We start from the raw sequence: 19623 nt of genomic DNA, 5'->3' as shown, positions 1-19623 counted from the left end.
CACTGAGAATGGACTTTACAGTGAAGTAGGAGACAAGGAGTAGATGCCAGTTTAATGATTTTAAAGTGGTAATTGTGCTTTTTTGTGTAAAAAAAAATATCAGACACACATTATTGTTCCAAGCAGCTTATTTGTATGTCTTAAAACATGTCTGGAGGGGATCTTTAAATAATTTTATGAGGCTAAAAGACTAAAACTTCTTGTTTTGCCTTGCTTATAAGTCACCTTGGATAAAAGTGTCTGCCAAATAACAAAAAATGTAAATGTAAAACGATCTAGTATTTCACAACATAATTGCTAAAAAGTTATTAGTGATTAGTCAGAAAAAAGTGAACACAATTTTGTGTAGAAGAAATGTTTTTGATTCTTCCCTTTTCCATTAATCATCTCTTAGATTTACCTTGTTCCACAACGGAACCTCTGGCTAAGTGTAATTAGTGCGAGAAAGTATGATCATAGTTTTACTGTAGTTCAGTCTCTATTATCATACTAGATATTGTTTATTGATTTTATTGTATTTTTATTGTTATCTACCTATATTATTTTACTATTAATATGACTTAACTTCTGCAACACTGCAATTTCCCACAGTTCCTCCGTTAAGAAAGTATTCTTATTTTATTTCTTATTCTGTCTAACAGCACCAACAGTAGAGTGATGTACAGTAAATGTGATTAATTCCTCAGTCTAGGTGTAGATTCAGTTTTTTAAATAAGGAATCACTTTTTAATCCAAATATTTTATATCTTCCTGTTTGGCAAAGTTATTTATTGGTTACCTTTCTGTTTGCTGTGTGCATTTCCTCCTACAACAGTCCAAAATCATGAGATGAGGTTTATTGGAGATTAAATCACTTGTAGATGTGAATGGTTGTCTGTACTGACCTATCTAGGGTACCTCACCACTCGACCAATGTGAGCTAGGACCAGCTCCAGCCACCTGTCACCCTGCATGGGATAAGTGAGTATAAATAATCAATGGGTTGATGTTTTTAATAGGTGAGATAAATTGGTTAGAATACAGAGTACAGAATAAAGAAAAAAAGCACAAGATTCTGTGTTGCCCCATTGCTTCCACTAGATGGCGCCCTAGCGTCATGTTCAAATTTGGGTGTTATCAGAGCAGTTAAAGCTCAACTTTGATTGTCACATTTGATTTTTTTTGCCAAGGACCACTCAGCTTGCATATAGAAAACCATGAATTTCTTAATATGGTGATTTCCAGCATTTTAGCTTGATCCTTTAAGGGTGAAAGACTTTTTCTACCACTCATAAAACTCTTCAAAACCACCTGCATTACCTTGAAAATGCAGGCTGATAAAGTCCCCCTGCACTCAAAAATGTGTTTAGTGTATTGTTACTTCAGTTGCATGTTTGAGTTTCACTGTGCAGAATGATATATGTGCAGAGTTTGACACTCTACTGAAGGAGGAAAGTTTATGAGCTCTATGAGCTATATATATATATTGTTTCCCCCAGTATCATAAGGTTGTTTTTGACAGCTAAACGCTGCTAACTTTAGGTTGTGGTGAAGTTAACACTCATTCGTGTAAGAACTGGAACAGGTGAATTTATTTACATGGAAGTTACATCAAGCTGTAAAAGTATCATAACTAGAAAAAAATGACATTTTTAAATTGTGAGCAGGATTAAAAAGTGTCTATTCCACTTAAAGGAATAGTTCAACATTTTTGGACTGACACTTAGCTTAGCTTAGCATAAAGACTGGAAACACTAGGAAACTGCTAGCCTGGCTCTGTCCAAAGTTAATAAAAATCTGCCTACTAGCATCTCTAAAGCTTATGAAGTAACTCGTTATAACAGTATCACCACTAACAGAGGCTAGAAGATTTTATATATTAATGTTGGAAGACGTACTCAGATCCTTTACTTAAGTAAAAGTACCAATACAACAATGTAAAAATACTCCATTAAAAAGAAAAAAGTCCTGCATGAAAAATTCCTACTTAAGTAAAAGTACATAAGTATTATCAACCTGATGTAATTAAAGTATTGCAGTAAAAGTAGTGGTTTTGTCCCTCTGACTGATATATTATTATATATGACATCATTAGATTATTAATACTGAAGCATCAGTGTTAGAGCAGCATGTTACTGTTGTAGCTGCTGGAGGTGGAACTAGTTTCAACTACTTTATATACAGTTAGCTAGTTTATTCCAGTGGTTCCCAACCTAGGGGTCGGGCCCCTCCAAAGGGTCACCAGATAAATCTGAGGGGTCGTGAGATGATTAATGAGAGAGGAAAGAAGAAAAAACAAAGTTCTGATACACAAATCTGTTCTCAGTTTTTGGACTTTTTCTCTAATCTTTGACTTTTAGTGAAACATTGGATCATTTGAACATTTATTGAAATAAAACCATGTGAGAAGTTTAGAGGGGAAAATCACTATTTGGTGGAGCTGTTAACAACTCATAGACATGTTAAATAAATGTGACCCTGACTACACACTGCTTTTTGTAAGACGTCAAAAGCCAAAAAGGTTGGAAACCACTGGTTTGTGGAGTGGAAGTATAAATTAGCATCAAATGGAAATACTCAAATAGTTAAATTCAGTACTTGATTAAAGTTACCTTCCACCACTGTCAAAGTGGTGAAATATTAAATGAGATGTATTGACTAGCAGTAGTAATTTGAACTCTCCGAGAGAGGAATCAATCATATCAGAGGTGGACTTCACTGTCTGAACAATATCTGTCATATTACTGATTAAAAGACATATCACTCACCACCAGTTTAACCCTGTGACAATACAAGAATGTTGTGGGAACCTCTCTCTCCACTTGGGACCTCCCTGTTTCCCTCCACTCCTCCTCCAGACCGTCACCTAACTTCCGGCCACTCTCTCTCTCTGTGTCTATTCAATTCAGTTCAATTCAAATAAGCTTTATTGGCATGGCAGATCAGAAATCTACACTGCCAAAGCAGTACAGAAAATTATAAACACTGACAGATGATTAATAATTATACAATAATATGTAAATATAAACAATAATATTAAATACATTATAATAAAAGGCATTTTTACAGATGTAATCACACAGAAACATTTACTACAGAGTTTTTTTCTCTCAGATTATGACAAGACTTAATATATTTAATATATTTATTGCAGTTATTACTGCACATTGACTTTTCTTCCCACACAGAATTGACAGTTTCTGAAGATCAGGGAGGTGGATAAATTCAGGATATATATGATTTATTTTTTCAAAGAAAACTTCTCTCAAATCTTTATATTTGTCACAGTATAATAGAAAGTGAAATTCTGTCTCAACTTCTCCTTTATGACAAAATGAAAGTCTGGCCTCCCTGGGGAGCCTGTTCTGCCTGTGACGGCCTGTTTCTATGGCCAGGCTGTGTCCACTCAGTCTGTACATTGTCACCGGTTTTCTCAGTTTTCTATCAGTCACGGTGGTCAGGTACTCTCTATTTAGGCTCAAATACAATTTAAATTTACTTTGTGATTTTGTGGTTTCTTTCCAATATTTGATATAATTTTCTTTTTGTTTTGAGATGATTTGGTTGGGCCAGATTATTTTTGGTATGTCTGGGCAGAGCTTCAGCAGCAGCTGGCAGAGGGGACTCTAATCTTTGTTCTCTCTCTCTCTCTCTCTATCTTTCTATCTCTCTCCCCTCCCTCTCTATCTGTCTATCTCGTCTTCATTCCTGCACACACATTAAACCGGGCCAGTGTGTTCAAAGGAGACAGAGGCAAAATTAAGGAAAAAAGACACGAGTGGAAGGAGAGAGGAATGAAGATGGATAACTGTCTCCTCAAACTCGTTTTCGGGCTTTCAATGCTAGGTAAGAAACGTTTCTTTGCTTGACTGTTGATAGCTAATTAACTCCGATACGTGCCGACGTTCCTTAGCAACGACGAAACTCTGTCTGAAAATCAATCAATTTAAAGTGAACTTGCTTGTTTGCTGAATACATGCGTGCCAAAAGATCAGTTAAAGCATTTTCTGTATCTTTAATATCCACTTAACAGTTCAGCATACACTATTTCCATCAAGCGTCACTTAATTTTAATACATTTTAAAGCTTTTCACTTGGTTGACACTGCCAGCTACTGCCATCCGCATGGTAGTTCATTAGGAGAAGTTCATGAGTGCAACAAGCGAAGAGACTCAAAAAGTTTAAATTTAAGTGAAGCAAAAGTATTGTTTGGTATATCTGACAATGCCATATTGACGAATAAATCCCAAGTATTGAAAAAACGGGATAAACCATATTCTTAGATGTGTCTGCGTGTAAGGACAAGTAATGGCACCTTAAATTGGCAGATTGTTAAACGGAGTTTGGCATTTTAGTCTTTCTTTGAGGGGCGAACTGCACATATCAGTAAGGCTCTGGGTACATTTCCCCATTTAACTGTGCCACCATGTAAAAACCTCCATACACTATTGTTTTTAGCTAATGTTATCGTTTAATTTTGGTTTTGAGGAAGGAACAGAAATAGTCTGGACTATCAATCATAATATAATCCGAACAGATCAGATATGAAGGCTAAATAATCCAGCCAGAGTTCACCTTTAAATGACCTTAACTATTGCTCCTGGTTGTATGAACCAGGCTCTTGAAAGTTTTAGCTTGTTCCACTTTACTAATTGGGATGTTTCACACTAATTGGGATGTTGCACATACTGTAATCATAGATTTTAGAAAATATGGCCAGATCTGGAACCAGTTCAGGAGAGTGGAAGTGAACCTGTTTGCCAGTCAAAACAACACCCACTGCCCACTCTGGTTCTCCCTGACGCCGCAAGACGATCCACCCCTAAGGGACCATGGCTAAGGAGGTTGCTTTATGCCTTCGTCCTCTTCGTCTCATTCCTCCTCTGCTGGAGAGAGTGAGATAACAGGTTGTCAGTTATCCTGATAGCCCCAGTACGCTGTTAGAACCCCTGTCCTGTGCAATGGGAGAGGTTCTCTCTTGTCTACAGTATCTCACACCACTATTAAAGTGTATGCAACAGTGTTTTCCTCTTGTCATGATTACTTTGGGGACAGACCTGTCTTCTCCCACCCCCTTGTGAAATGTTTCTTACAAGGAGTTAGGAGACAACGCCCAGCAATGCGATTATGCAACCGGTGGGAACTAATGTTGGTGCTCGAGGCCCTAGTGAATAATTCCTATGAGCTGTGATAGTCCAATGGTGTGATTGGAGGGAGAGTATTACCCATAGAGTCCAGTAGAGGGCTGTGTCTGTTTTTATAGAACTACACTATCGTAACCTATTTTACTTACTAAAGCAGAAAAAGCTGCAGAAAAAAACTCTCGCTCAGCAGGCTCAGAGGAAGTGGGCTCACACACATAACACCAGGCCGACTGCAAGCACAGGGCTCGTTTATAAAGTACTTTTTTTTTTTTTTTAACCATAGCTGATCCAGATTTTTGTTTAAAAGACTATGGAAGATATTTATGTTTCTCTACAAAAACACTTTTTTATTTCGCAAACTTTGCAAATGCATCAGTTTGACTATTGTTTTAACAGTCATCCAAGACTTTCCCCTTAAATGAAATACCATATAAAATTCAACAAATTACTATTGAAATCAGGTCATATTTGACCCAAGAATAAGTTAACAAGATTAAGAATCTGCAGTGATGGTTTCAAATGATTGAAACTCCATTCTAACAAACAGGGCAATGAAACCAAAAGTTGGTCTAACCTGGTGGTTTGTTTAAAACCTGATAATCTGACTGCTGACTGAGTTTTTAGTGCCACAGTGATCTCTGGCCTCATTTCAACTTACTTAAAAAGAATCCCAATTGCAGCGAGCTATAAAGATTTTAAATTGGAGTAAAACAGAGTATTGGATGGGTACTCTGTATCGGCAACCCAGAGTTGAGGTTGAATTACTATCAAGAGAGAAAAAGTTGGACGGGTGCATCCTGTTACTATAACTGATAGAAACAATGGCCTGAACTATTAAAGTATAACCAGAGTTAGATAGTCTTACTTCAATAAAGGTACAGCTATGATGTTTAGTCGATTAGTTGATCGAGAGCAAATTACAGCATGACCGCAACTATTGCTATAATTAAATAATAAATTTAGTCACTTTTTAAGAAAAATGGCATATTGCTGGTTGCATAATCTTAAAGGTGAGGATCTGAAGCTTTTGTGTGTCAAAGAACCTTGCAATGAAATTATACGGCACTAAAATTACACTGGAAACTAAACTAGAGCGTCACTTTTTTATATATAAATCTTAATCTCTTGCTCTTGGTTTTTGTTTTTTGGGGAATCTTTAAAATCTGCTAGAGTCCTGACATAACCAGTGGTTACCAAATAAAATGATGTGTGCATGAATGTGTATTTGTGTAAGCAGAAATACATGTACATGGAGAGTTCAATGCAGGTTTTGGCAGTCTGTGTCATCATCAATACTGTTGAACTCTACACAAGTTACAACAAGCCCTTTGTGTGTGTGTGTGTGTGTGTGTGTGTGTTGGTTTCTGTTTTGGATGCTGAAAAGAGTCCTTTTGTCTAAACACTTGTAGTGTTTCTTTTTTTTGTCTCTATGTTAAACATGGTCAAATTTCCAAAACTTGAGGTGAACGTATGTAAAAATGCTTCCTGCAAGTCAAAAGCCAGGGCTTCAACCTGCTCTGAACACTTTGTTTGCAACATTACTTCTACTTGGTCCTCATGATGATATCAGATTGTTCACACATGTCCACAAACGACCATCAGTTCTGTAGGCTTTGTTGCCAAGGTTTTTCCATGAGTAGTTTGTGTTGTCCACTTCCATATTTCGGATCGCATTTCGGCTCAAACATGTATTTGAGAAGTGTCCATTCTGAGTAAAGAACGAGAAAAAGATTCTGTTGGCTGGCCAGAACAGAGTGGGTTCATCGGGAGGGGTGCCTTAAACACTTGGACTGCAAATCCTACAAAGATATTCCAGTAGAGCCCCAGAATATAAATGAAGACCTGGAAATCTTCATGATACGCCCCCTTTAAGACTGAGATCAGTAGTCCATGTGAGATTTGTCAACTTTGTCCTTCAATATATTTAACTTGCAATGAGGCACCTATGGCATACCGCTATGATACTGCTTTAATACTGTTATTACTCATCAAGCTTGCTGCTAATAGAGCATACACAAAAATGTTTTCCTTAGCCAGTATATCTGAATACAACCTATTCATTCAGTGATTCTATTTTTATAGGACTGATAGCTGTTCCTCACATAGATGTGGATGCAAACATAGCATAGAGCATTGATTTGTGAAGCTCTGTCTTCTTTATAAAGTGTCAGCTGGACACTAAGATGAACCATCCACCCAGCTGCATTTGTGTGTTTCTGCAGTAATATTGACTGTAAAATCACAGCAACTCAAAACTTTACCAACTTTTTTGTTGATAAAAAAGTTTTAAATATATTCTCTCCGTCTCTGAAGGTGAGTGCTTGGCTCGGGTGGTGACAGTGTCTCCTGGTCCATTGATCCGGGTGGAGGGTCAGCCGGTGTCCATCAGATGCGACGTCAATGGTTATATGGGACCTCATGAGCAGGTGAGTCATTTTCATTGACACGTCCATATCACACCTGGGTACATATAGGGTTGGGTATCATTTGAATTTTATCGATTCTGATAAAATAAAAAGGGGTCAAATGTTAAGATAACAAAATATCTTTATTCTTTTAAGCAATTACCTTTACTTTTATTGTTTCATTAAAATATGTAAATTCAAAGTCTTTTTAACTGAACATTCTGCTTTTGTTTTGAGTACTTTCTGTCTCATCTTTCCCTCAGTAACATAGTATGCTGTCACTGTAAAGGCCAATTCATGAACTTTTTTGGAGGTCTGTGGACACAGACATGTCACTTGCGCACAAGTAAACAGGGTTGCAGCATTATAACTTTCCAGAGTTGTAAAATCCAATCTCTGAATAATGCAAACCGTTATGCAGGGTTTTTCTGATCAGCCTTTAAACGCAATAATCTTTCCAACCAGACTGCTAGATCGTATTTCATTGTTTCACCAGCACTTTAATGGTTATACTTTAAACCTACTGCACTAAAAAAAGTGTCCTGAAGGATGATGTTGTTTGTCAGTCATGGAAATCTGGATACTCATTTTTTTAAGGTGTTGTCTTCAGAGTTTGACTTGAGGGTGGCACTTGCTGTAATGAGAGAGGAGAGGAGAGCATCAATGTTCTCTGTATAATTCTTCATGAGATGTGGATATCGTGGTTATTTTGGCCTGATTGTAGCATGAGGGAAAAGGTCAGGGGGTCACCAAAATCATTTACATGAATCCTCTGGGGATCATGAATGTTCAAATATTATCCGGCTCTATCCTGCAGGACTTTGAGTGGATGATGTCCAAGGACGGGAACGCGCCGAGGATAAAGATCATCTCCACCTTTGACACCAGCTACTCCCACATGTCACTAAGTAAGCGTGTCGCATCCGGCGACATCTCTGTGGTGCGGCTCTCGGACAACGAGGTGGAGCTGAAGATAGCGGAGGTGAAGGCGCTGGATGCCGGTTTCTACTGGTGCCAAACGCCGAGCACTGACTCCGTCATCAGTGGCAACTATGAGGTTCAGGTCCAGCTTATTGGTATGTGGGTGTATGTGTGTGTGTATGTGTCAAGCCCCCAGGAAGTACGCCAGGCTTTGAAGCCAATTTGACATCATGGCCAAACTGTGTAATTACAACTTCCAGGTCCGACAGGGGCCCAAAAAGCATTTTTCCTGCACACAATCATGGGAAAAAGAGCAGCTGCAAAATGGTGGATACATACATTTTTTTGAGCGTACCATACAAGTTAGCGGAAGGCTAAACCAGAAGTTAGCCAGCTCAGCCAGCAGAACTCGCTGGTGCACATGAAATTGGGAGGCAGGGTTAAAGGAAACACTAGTGCACTTGCTTTATGGGCCCCACAACACGGAAGATCATGTGGAAGCTGTGTGGAAGATCCGGGTAATTTTATATCTGGAAGTTGTTATTGGATATGTTGGTTTTTGCCTTGATTGCATGCTTTAATTGAGTGTATTGTAAGCATTGCCCCTCCCCAGCACCATACTTTTGCATGAACTGTTGGAAGGTAAGTAAAGTATTACTTTCAAAGATGTGGTGTCGATGTGTTATGCCTATTTCCATTGTGAAGTTTGTCATTTGTTTATTGACTTTCCACCAGGCTGTCAGAGTTGCGGCAATTATGGTGTTTTGAAAGGAGCTGTGTTTTTTAACAGTGTTTCTAAGAAGGGATTGATCTTTGACTGCAATTTCTTGGCATCCTGTTTGTTCTATATCCAGCCATGAGTGATGATGGTGGCTTTTGTGGATAGTTGGTGGGCTAGTTAATAGTGCTGGAAGTTAGGGGCCTTTAGCCCCCCTTGAGTTTTTGATTTTCTAATGTAGTGGGTTTTTTGTTTTTCCAATAGAATTTTGTTATGAGTGTATCTACTGTGTACAGCCTCGCTGTCACACTCTATCTCTCTCTCTCTGCTGCACACTCACTATATACTGAACTATTCCTTAAAGGAGCTACGCTACAGTTCAGAAAACATCTTAAAATACGTTTTTTAAAATTTCGCCAATGCTTGAGTTCAGGTGGGGGTCAACTCAGGCCCAGCGGGCCACCAGGCTTACAATACACTGATGGAGAACCCGACTTTAAGTTCTGTTGCTCTCTGTGTCACTGCCCATCCAAAGCATTTTGATTCCCTCCTCTCCTTTTCCCAAAAGGTATTAAAGTGTCTTGTGTTGGGTGATCTTGACTATGGCCCTGTAAATTAACCCAGTAATTCAGTGATAGCTGTATCCTTCTAATTTTCCTCTGTATAATTCTGTATAACTTCTAATTTCCCGCATTCCCACCTGTAATGCTGCTGTTGGGGTTGTTTTAAATGCACCTGTGCATAATCTCAAAGCCTGGTACTGAATATCATCTAACTTTTTGAGAGATGCGCTTTCTGCTGATTCATACACCACACCATCATAATCTAATATTGATCTAATTAATCCACTGTATATGACCTTCAAAGCAGTTGTGTCTTCCCCTCCATTCACATTTGTCCACTACTTTCTGAATATGTACAGTGTATGTAATTCTTTCATCAAACCATAACCCTAAAAACTTTGTATTTCACTCTCTCCAATTCTTGATTATATATCTCCTTACATTTGCTTGCAGCCTTTTATATTCAAAAGATTCTGAAAATTGTGATTCCTTTGAACATTTTAAAAGTTTTATTTTAAGACTTAATTGCTTTGTCAAATTCCTTTAGCCACCATAGTGCTGTGTAAGTTTTCTCTGTTTTAGCTACCTCTGATCTCAAAAACTGGTTGACTTTGTCAGTTTCATAACCTACCCTTTGTCCTTGTACCCTTTTCAATGCCTCTGTATAGCTTACATTGTTTGTTGTTAACTGCTTTCACCTGTTCAATTTCCTGACTTCACAACCACCATATGTTACCCTGTGTTGGTTACCACAATTACATTTATCCTGCACATTATTTCTACAATCTTCAACTCTATGATCGTCTCCACATTTGGGACACCTCTGCTTTCCTTTGCAAACTGCTTCTATATGCCCATATCTCTGGCATTTGTAACAGTGAAGCGGGGGAGGAATATAGGGCCTAACTAGGAAGCTAATACATCTGATTTTAACTTTATCTGGAAGTGCTGACTCCTGAAACTCAAGAAGAATACACAATGCCTTGTTTGGGTTTTTCTAAGTCTTCATCTACATCAAAATCATCAAAATTCATATGGTCACCCTGATCCAATCACAAACCATTTTATGCCAACCACCAAGTCCAAAGTGCAGAAAATTATTGTCAGAAGCCAAAAAATATTAACATTGTTTTAAATCTGTTTTGAATCAACTACCCTTGCATCCACCCTGTGCCGTCCCGTCTTCAGGAGAGTTTGCAAAGTACTGGTAGATTAATCCACCATGGCGGATCTCATCCATTATCTCACAATGTTTATCACTCTCTCGCCATCCTCACATTCCACCCAGAGTTCTTAGTTATTAAAGATTCTTGTGTATATGAACGGATGTTTTGCCATGAACTCATCAGACATACAACTCTGATGAAGATGCTGTGTGCGTCAAGCATTAGTCATTTCCCTTTAAACAACACTTCTAAGTAGCCCAGGCACAATTATCCAGTATTTTTCAGTTGTATTTACCAATTGAAAGTGTGTCCAAATCTTTGACTGGTACTGTATGTAGTCCATACTGCATGTATTAGTGTGTATGAGTATGTGTGTATGTGTGTGAGAAGTTTCAGTTTCTTATCTTTCACATTTGTATTCAGTGATATTCACCGTGAGTTAGGTGTTGGTGTTTTTAAATGTATCCCTAAAATGTTTCTTTTGTCTCTTTTCCTGTCAGTCATCCCCAACACCCTCAAGGTTTCCCCGCAGACCCCACCTCCAGTTGTCCCAGAGGGAAGTGACATCACGCTCTCCTGCAACATCACCCGGGAACTCACCCACCCCACCTACCTGTCCGTCACCTGGTTGCTGAAGAAGGGGGCGACGTCTGAGGAGATTTTGACTTTTGGTCCTCAGGGAGGCGTGGTTACAGGGCAGAAGTATGCCAAGCGCTATGCTGACGGAGGCATCCGATTGGTTCCCGGGAAGATTGGATCATTTAACTTGGTGATTTCCAGAGTGACCACGTCTGATGAAGGGATTTATGAATGCAGCGGAACAGAGTGGACATATGAAAATGGAGGGAAATGGATAAAAATCGTGGAGAAGACAAAAGAGATGGGGACTGTTGCTGTTACTCCTACAGGTAAGGAGAAAGACTGAGCCCACAGTGATTTACACTGTAACACAGATAGGTTAAGTTAAAGACTAATGGTTTAAAATTATGCAAAATGCAGCTGAAAGACTACTGTACCTTTCTCTTCTGACACCATTTTCACCAGGCTAACCCTTTGCTGTGAAATTTGGGCCCTTCACTTTTCCAGGAGTTGGTAAAACAACAGATGTGACTTTTCTTGGTCTAGAGAAGCTGCAGCATTTATGAACTGACACACTGTAGCCTATACTGTATATTTACTGCCAGATTGGTAACTTACTGCTAACCTTTTCCTCTGCTCCGCTCGCATTCACCATCACTTTTCTGCCGCTAGCTCTCTCACTTGCCCTATGCCCTCTCACTATGCCCAGGTAAGGACACAGCGGGTAAATCACGTTTCGGAATGGTGCTGCACAGATGCTCCCAAACACTATTGATTTCTGAATGAATTAATATTTGGCATTATTTTTCACATTAAAAAAAATATTTTTTTGGCCTGGCAGGGGTTCTCGTTGGCCTGGCGGTGCACCAGGCTTGTACAATTATAGGGGAATCACTGAATTTCTTTTCATGGTTTGGATTCCTCATGAAAAGATGACAAACTATACAGTCATTTCTTACTGCAGGTAGCTTAAGTTGTAGCAAAATGCCCACAGCTAATCCTCTGGTGGTAGCAAGTTGTTCATATGTTTTGAAAGTGGAGTCACAGTTTGTATGCAGGTCAATACCTGTAAGCCAATTTCTTATAACTAGTGCAGTGCCCATTCAAAACCTGTTTGGTATGGGCCAATTGCTTATTATGTGGCTCGCTGTTCACTTGTTTATTCAAAGCTTATTAATATTAAACATGTCGCGTGTCCAAATTGCACCAAATTCGACACTGCACTTCCTTTGGTCCCCAGCAATACACCCGCCAAGTGTGAAGAGGATCAGATAAACTGTTCAAGAGATATGCAAAGGACACACACACACAGATTCTTTGCTTTTTAGTTAGATGAACTCTAATAAGTCTTTAATGTATATGCCAAGTTTTATTCACAGTACATAGTTCAATAGTATAGCTTAAGTCTCTTAAACCTTTTCAAGTTATTTACACTACGGATGTAATCTCACCTCCAACCACAATGTAGGTTGCAATGGCAGAGTGGCGCTGTCTGTATTTCCGCTCATTGACTCCACAGGCAGAAGAAGATGCAGAAGTAATGTTGTATTATTATTATCATTGTTTTTGTTGTTATTGTGCTTCTCTGTGTCTCTCTCCTCTCTCCCCCTCCCTCCCTCTTTCTCTCTCAACCCAACTGGTCAAGGCAGATGGCCGCCCACCTTCTTCTTGTTAAAGGGGAGTTTTTCCTTGCTGCTGTTGCCAAGTGCTTGCTCTTGGGGGAATGTTGGGTCTCTGTAAAATAAAGAGTACAGTCTAGACCTGCTCTATGTCAGAAGTGCCCTGAGATGACTTTTGTTGTGATTTGGCGCTATATAAATAAATTGAATTGAATTGAATTGAACCAACCATGACCTACGCATGGTTTCTCCAATTTTCATCTTCATGAAATATCTGCCTTTAGTAAAATGATGGTGTGATTTGCTCTGTGGAAAGTTAATGTCCTCTCACTGAACGGGACCTCTTGTCCAATATTTCCAATATCAATCCGTTCACTGGTAATATGCGTTGGCCAACGTACCAGATTGGTCATTGTGAATGCTAGTGGATCCCGGTCTGGAGAGCTGGTGCTTTCTCACCTGTCTCAGTTGTAGGACTGTTATCATGTTGTGCTTGTTCATCAAACAATAGAGTTTGGTCATCATTATCGCCATCTGTTTGAGTAGATGGGTTCTCATTTCCATTGTTCTGATTAGCAGCATCTTCAGTTGTTTGGCTAGCATGCTGTGACAGTGGTGCAGGTGCAGTTGTTGGCAGGCCTTTTACAGATGCTGGACCAAAGAAAGAGGTGACTTTGGGGAGACTATTTAGATGTTTTGTTGTTTTTTTTTTGATATTTTCTGTTTTTCAGCACCACTAGGATAGGTGTTTTGTTTCGTTTTCCTCACATTAAGAACCTTTGCTAGCTGCTGTATTAGGTCAAGTCAAGTTCAGTGATTGCAGATGTCAGCACATGAACACATGAGCCAAAGTGGCTTAACCCTATGTGCTGGAAAAAAAGTCAGAAACTGGTGGTGAATTTCAGCCTTTGAATTTAGAACGACAAGAATCAGGGATTAACCTCTGACAGCAGCCTGCCTCCATTCATAGCCCCTCATCAAACATGCAAGTTCCTGTGTAAAAGTAGTACTGGTCTTATTTTCTTCACGTTTAACATGAACATGGCAAAATTAAAAGGTACTGAAGTGGCAGCAAACAACAGCTGAGTACAAACCTTTTACAACATGACAAAAATGCATTTCTGTTTTTAAGATCTTACATTGATAGTTGGTTGGTGTGAAAGAAGTGGCTTAAACTGTACCAAATGTGGTCACAGATTCTAAGTAAATATGCGCAAAGAGCCCTAGCTGTACAATATTAAAATATACATACATAATTATATTGACAGTAGGAGTTGTATATTTTTCAACATGACATGAATATCTTTCTACTACTTTTCTCTGATTCTTCAGATGTTAGGAAATGGTACTGACCCTTTTCTCTGTTGCTCTCCCTCATGTAGCTCCTATCACAGTGACACTGAACGCTCCAAGTCCCAAAACAATTTTCAGCAATAACCAGGCAGAGTTGGAATGTATCATCACTGGACGAGACAACACCATTGTATCTGAAACTAAAATCACTTGGCAGATTGATGAGCAAAATGTGAACAGCAACATTATGGAAATGACAATACGTGAAGGCAGTCAATACAGAAAGATCAGCACGTTGACTCGCAGTCGGACTGAATGGCAGAAAGTCAACAGAGTGCGCTGCTCGGCCATTAGTGGAAACATGACACCAGTTACTCAAGATCTGACTGTCCATAAAGGAGGTATGTCACTAAATGATGGGGACTGATTGGTAGAACAAGTAATCTGTAAGTCATGATTGGCAGCCAACTCACACACAAACATGGCATATTGTAGTAAAGTAAACATAAACCTTAAAGGATAATTCACAATTTTTCAAGTCTGTCTTAAAACAACAGTCAGGTTCCCATATGAACATTAAAACAGGTTTTGATGCTTTAATGATTCCTCCTGTTCATACTGACTATAAACAGATCCCTTCCTAATGTGCCTTCAGTGTAGGTGATGGGGGACAAAATCCACAGACATCATTCTGTGCAAAATTATTTTAAAATGTTTATCTCTAATATAAGGCTTCAGCAGTCTGAGTTAGTCAGTTTAAGTGGATATCTTCCAATGTTACTCCCTTTTGTGTAAAATTCCCTCCCTGTGTTTCCCTGTTGAGCTGCATTGGTAGGATAGTAATAATCGTTTTCAATCTTCATTTGGGCACCTGGCATTTGTTTTAAGACAATTAAGGCAGTTTTTGTGAACCTGTCCTTTAAATACAATATAATTCTTCCTGTTTAACAAATTGTCTCTTCCAGATGGGAGCAAGCCAACAGTAATAGTACACATCCCTCCAGAGGAGGACATCAAAGGAGACTCAGCTGTCACTCTGATGTGTCTGATCTCCAGTCCTGTGCAGCAGGATTACTACATAGCCTGGTCAGAAGATGCTGAACGAAGAACTGGGATCTATACTGATGGCATCACCTTCCCCCCACAGAAGACCCAACGTGGCTACACAGTTATAAATGTTTACACCACCACCAAGGAAAGGTGGAACCAGGGTTACGTGTTCTACTGCAATGTCTGGCCTGCTGGCAGTAATGAGTCCATGATACCACGAGGAGTGTCTAAGGCCATAAGTTACTCACAAGAGTGTTAAACTGAGAAGTTTCAGCTTTAAATTTTTGCTTGTGTCATTCTGTCTCTGGGAAAGTAGAAGAGACATGAAAGATTAGAACAGGAAGAAAATGTGGAAATTATTCTTTAGGGGAATAAAGGCAGAACATGAGATAAAAGATATTCCTCATTGAACTTTCACCCAGAGTGTCATTTAAACAAACTGAAAAGCAAGCACAAAGGACTGCTTTGTATGAGTATTTTTCAGTGAAGTCTCATAGTATATGTCACTGCTCCAATTTTCAACTAGATAAACCTCCACACAACTTGTGGTAAGAGTGAATAGTGTCTCATTACATTTTTTTGGAATAAATAAAAGTTTTGTTTGTGCACCCACGTGAGCCGCTTTCAAAAGTCCCCGACACCCCCAACAGCCCACCTCAGCCCAGCCCCAGAATAGCTGCACAGGTAGGAGATTAGTGGATCTGTTCCTACATCTCTCTTTTTTTGTACTTATGTTGTGAATTTATGAATAAAAGATGTTGATTCATGTCTGTAATGTATCACACAGCAACAGGTTTATCACGTATGTAATCATATAAGGTACAATCACAATGCGATGAAATCTGTCATTTATGCTTTATTTTATAAACTTGCTCATCAATCAGGGATGGATTATAGTAATAGAAAATATAAATGTCATATGTGTGTTTATGTACAGAAAACTTCATGTACTGCTCCTTTGTCAGGACCATTCAAGTTTGTATTTACCTTTTGTATTATCTATAAAACCATTGTACCAAAGCATTGAATACATGCTCTCAGTGTGAAAATGCCTGTTTAAAGTGTATGCAGTATTTATATTAATTTTCACTTCAGCTGAGGAGAGCAATGCTGGTAAACTGTGAATGTATGAGTGAGTCACATATCCTGTTGCTCTTTTTGCTGAAAATAAATTTGTGGCTTTGAGTGTGTTTGCAATACGTGGTTAGCTATACTGCTTAGTGCAAGATTTATATCTGTGTTGTCTGCTTATTTCTTCATATCAAGATTCTGTGTTGTCCCATTGCTTCCACTAGATGGCGCCCTAGCTTCATGTTCAAATTTGGGTGTTATCAGAGCAGTTAAAGCTCAACTATGATTTTCACATTTGTTTTTCTTTGCCAAGTACCACTCAGCTTGCATATAGAAAACCATGCATTTCTTAATATGGTGATTTCCAGCATTTTACCTCGATCCTTTTAGGGTGAAAAGACTTTTTCAACCACAGAGGCTCGTGAAACTCTTCAAAACCAGCTGCATTACCTTTAAAATGCAGGCTGATAAAGTCCCCCTGCACTCAAAAATGTGTTTAGCTTATTGTTACTTCAGTTGCATGTTTGAGTTTCACTGTGCAAAATGATATATGTGCAGAGTTTGACACTCTACTGGAGGAAAGTTTGAGTTCATCGAAAATGTGAGTTTAAGCTGGTGAAAGGTAATCGTGGTCCAGTGTGCATCTTGCACAAGTTTCTATATGAGAATCTACTCAGCTCAGTCTATTAGATGTAGATACTCCAGTCTAGATTTAATGTTTTATATTACTGTAATTTAACAGTATTTCTACAATACATCTATTTTCTTTGGGGTTTTTTATCCCCCTGCAGCCAGAAGATGTCACTATAGCTCCATGTTCTCAACATCAGGCTAATACTTTGACACTTAGAGTCAGATTAGAGCAAACAGGTACAGTTCAGGTTTTGTTAGACTCTCTCTCTCTCTCTCTCTCTCTCTCTCTCTCTCTCTCTCTCTCCCCTCCCTCTCTATCTGTCAATCTTGTCTTCATTCCTGTACACACATTAAACCGGTTAAGTGTATTCAAAGGAGACGGGGGTAAAATTAAGAAAATTAAGGTGAAAAACACGAGTGGAAGGAGAGAGGAATGAAGATGGATAACTGTCTCCTCACACTCGTTTTCGTGCTTTCAATGCTAGGTAAGAAACGTTTCTTTGCTTGAGTGTTGATAGCTAATTAACTCCGATACGTGCCGACGTTCTTCAGCAACGACGAAACCCCGTTTGGAAATCTGTCAATTTAACGTTAACTTGCTTGTTTGCTCAATACATGCGTGCCAAAAGATCAATTAAAGCAATTTCTGTATCTTTAATATCCACTAAACAATTCGGCATACACTATTTCCATCAAGCGTCACTTAATTTTATTACATTTTTAAGCTTTTCACTTGGTCCACACGGCCAGCTACTGCCATCCGCATGGTAGTTCATTAGGAGAAGTTCATGAGTGCAACAAGCGAACAGATTCAAAAAGTTTAAATTTAAGTGAAGCAAAAGTATTGTTCGGTATATCTGACAATGCCATATTGAAGAGTTAATCCCAAGTATTGAAAAAACGGGATAAAACATATTCCTAGATGTGTCTGCGTGTAAGGACAAGTAATAGCACCTTAAATTGGCAGATTGTTAAACGGAGTTTGGCATGATAGTCTTTCTTTGAGGGGCGAACTGCACATATCAGTAAGGCTCTGGGTATATTTCCCCATTTAACGGTGCCACCATGTAAAAACCGCCATACTCTATTGTTTTTAGCTAATGTAATCAATTAATTTTGATTGATGGCTACCTATTCACCTATAGTAAGGTAAATTAAAGGGAAAACCTTTCATTAAACTAAAACAGCCAGTTCTGCCTTGGGGAGAAGAAATACAGAGATTAATTTATTGTTATAGTATGAAAAACAGTTAATCAGCTGGATGTTTTCCCTCCCATCAGTCCACTCTGATAAGCCAAGAACACTGTACTTCCATTAAAACCAATTAGCCAACATAGACTGTCAGTCATAAATTGTCAGTTTCAGATTACGTGTGAAAGGTGCACATACACACACACAGCAAGGTGCAAGCACTTTAAAAAAAAAAAAAAAAAGGAAAAAAAAAGAAGAAAGAAAATTAGCACCAAAAACACAACTGAAAAGTTAATAAAGATGTATAACTCCAACCAAGAATAATCAGTGTCATCATATACATAAAGTAGACTCGACTAAGACTTTGATTGAACTTTATTCAGATCAAGTTTCAGCTGATAGTAACCTGAGCTTTCATTTATCAACCATGTGTTTAATTCTGTGCATAAACTGTGCCGACGCTCATTTCCACTCACTGAATCCGATTTATCAATTTCTTACTGCGCTTGAGAAAGTGCGTACATTTACTCCTTATCATGAGCATGAACAAATCCTTATTAGTAGACAAGTGTAATCGTTAGAAAACCGATTTTGCAGACACAAAAACAGCATAATTGGCCACCATACCAGCACATTTGATAGATCGTCACATGTGGTGCATGAAAACATGCTTGACCCTCTACCCAGAGCTGCAGCAATACACGTAGACATGAAATAAGCCAATGTTTTTAGGCGAGTTTCATATAGAACAAATATGTTTCTTCCTCTGACACAAGTTTATAGATAAGTTTATTCTGAGAAAAGTACATATTTTGATCAACATTAGGCTGTTATTATTACATTCAATTACAGCAAATGTAAAAAATGTAGTGTCTGTCTTTTGAAGACTACACTAGTCTAGACACTAATGGGGTGTTTTTTTTGTGCTCCTTTTGTAAACATCAAAACATAATTAGTACTTAAGTTCCATGCACAAAAATATCACTGCATTTATTCTGCATATGATTTTGATACATTGTCATGTGATTGTTCAGGATTCACTGCTGAATTTGCTGATTTCCCTTTTTATTTCTCCACCTTTCTCTCTGTTCCAAAGGTTCTCTGGATGGGTGTGACATATATGCTGCAGAAGGCCCAAACTTTACTGTGCAATTGGACTACAACCTGCAAAACTCAGATACCTTGAAATGGAGGTTCAATGAGAACGCAATCTATCATCGAAAAAGAAAAACGATTGTTATCAAGGCACCAGCGGGAGTGGAAGTTTATGAAAATGGATCCCTTAAGCTGA

General features: G+C 38.7%; 3 protein-coding genes across 5 annotated transcripts in view; all 3 read left to right on the top strand.

The window, feature by feature from the left end:
- LOC121891932 (nectin-2-like) overlaps positions 1-19623 on the top strand; it is a 933424-nt gene that overhangs the window by 258712 nt on the left and 655089 nt on the right. The window lies entirely within an intron of this gene.
- LOC121891936 (immunoglobulin superfamily member 8-like) overlaps positions 903-19623 on the top strand; it is a 28369-nt gene continuing 9648 nt past the window's right edge. The window contains exons 1-7 of one of the 3 annotated variants that reach the window (XM_042404644.1): positions 903-960; positions 3713-3825; positions 7437-7549; positions 8346-8604; positions 11397-11804; positions 14477-14788; positions 15353-16504. In XM_042404644.1, coding sequence (XP_042260578.1) covers positions 3774-3825; positions 7437-7549; positions 8346-8604; positions 11397-11804; positions 14477-14788; positions 15353-15696 — 1488 coding nt within the window. In that variant the 5' untranslated portion in view covers positions 903-960; positions 3713-3773 and the 3' untranslated portion in view covers positions 15697-16504. Of the gene's footprint in view, positions 961-3350; positions 3441-3712; positions 3826-7436; positions 7550-8345; positions 8605-11396; positions 11805-14476; positions 14789-15352; positions 16505-19623 lie in introns of those variants that run through there. The other 2 variants (XM_042404643.1, XM_042404642.1) reach the window with 2 other exon arrangements.
- Positions 17389-19623, top strand: part of LOC121891957 (T-cell surface antigen CD2-like) — a 6281-nt gene continuing 4046 nt past the window's right edge. The window contains exons 1-2 of the mRNA XM_042404677.1: positions 17389-17626; positions 19429-19623. The exon at positions 19429-19623 is cut by the window's right edge and continues 102 nt beyond it. Coding sequence (XP_042260611.1) covers positions 17575-17626; positions 19429-19623 — 247 coding nt within the window. The 5' untranslated portion in view covers positions 17389-17574. The remainder of the gene's footprint in view (positions 17627-19428) is intronic.

The sequence above is a fragment of the Thunnus maccoyii genome, chromosome 24, assembly GCF_910596095.1.
Source record: "Thunnus maccoyii chromosome 24, fThuMac1.1, whole genome shotgun sequence".
NCBI classification, from domain to species: domain Eukaryota; kingdom Metazoa; phylum Chordata; class Actinopteri; order Scombriformes; family Scombridae; genus Thunnus; species Thunnus maccoyii.
This window is presented reverse-complemented; position numbering and strand designations above follow the sequence as displayed.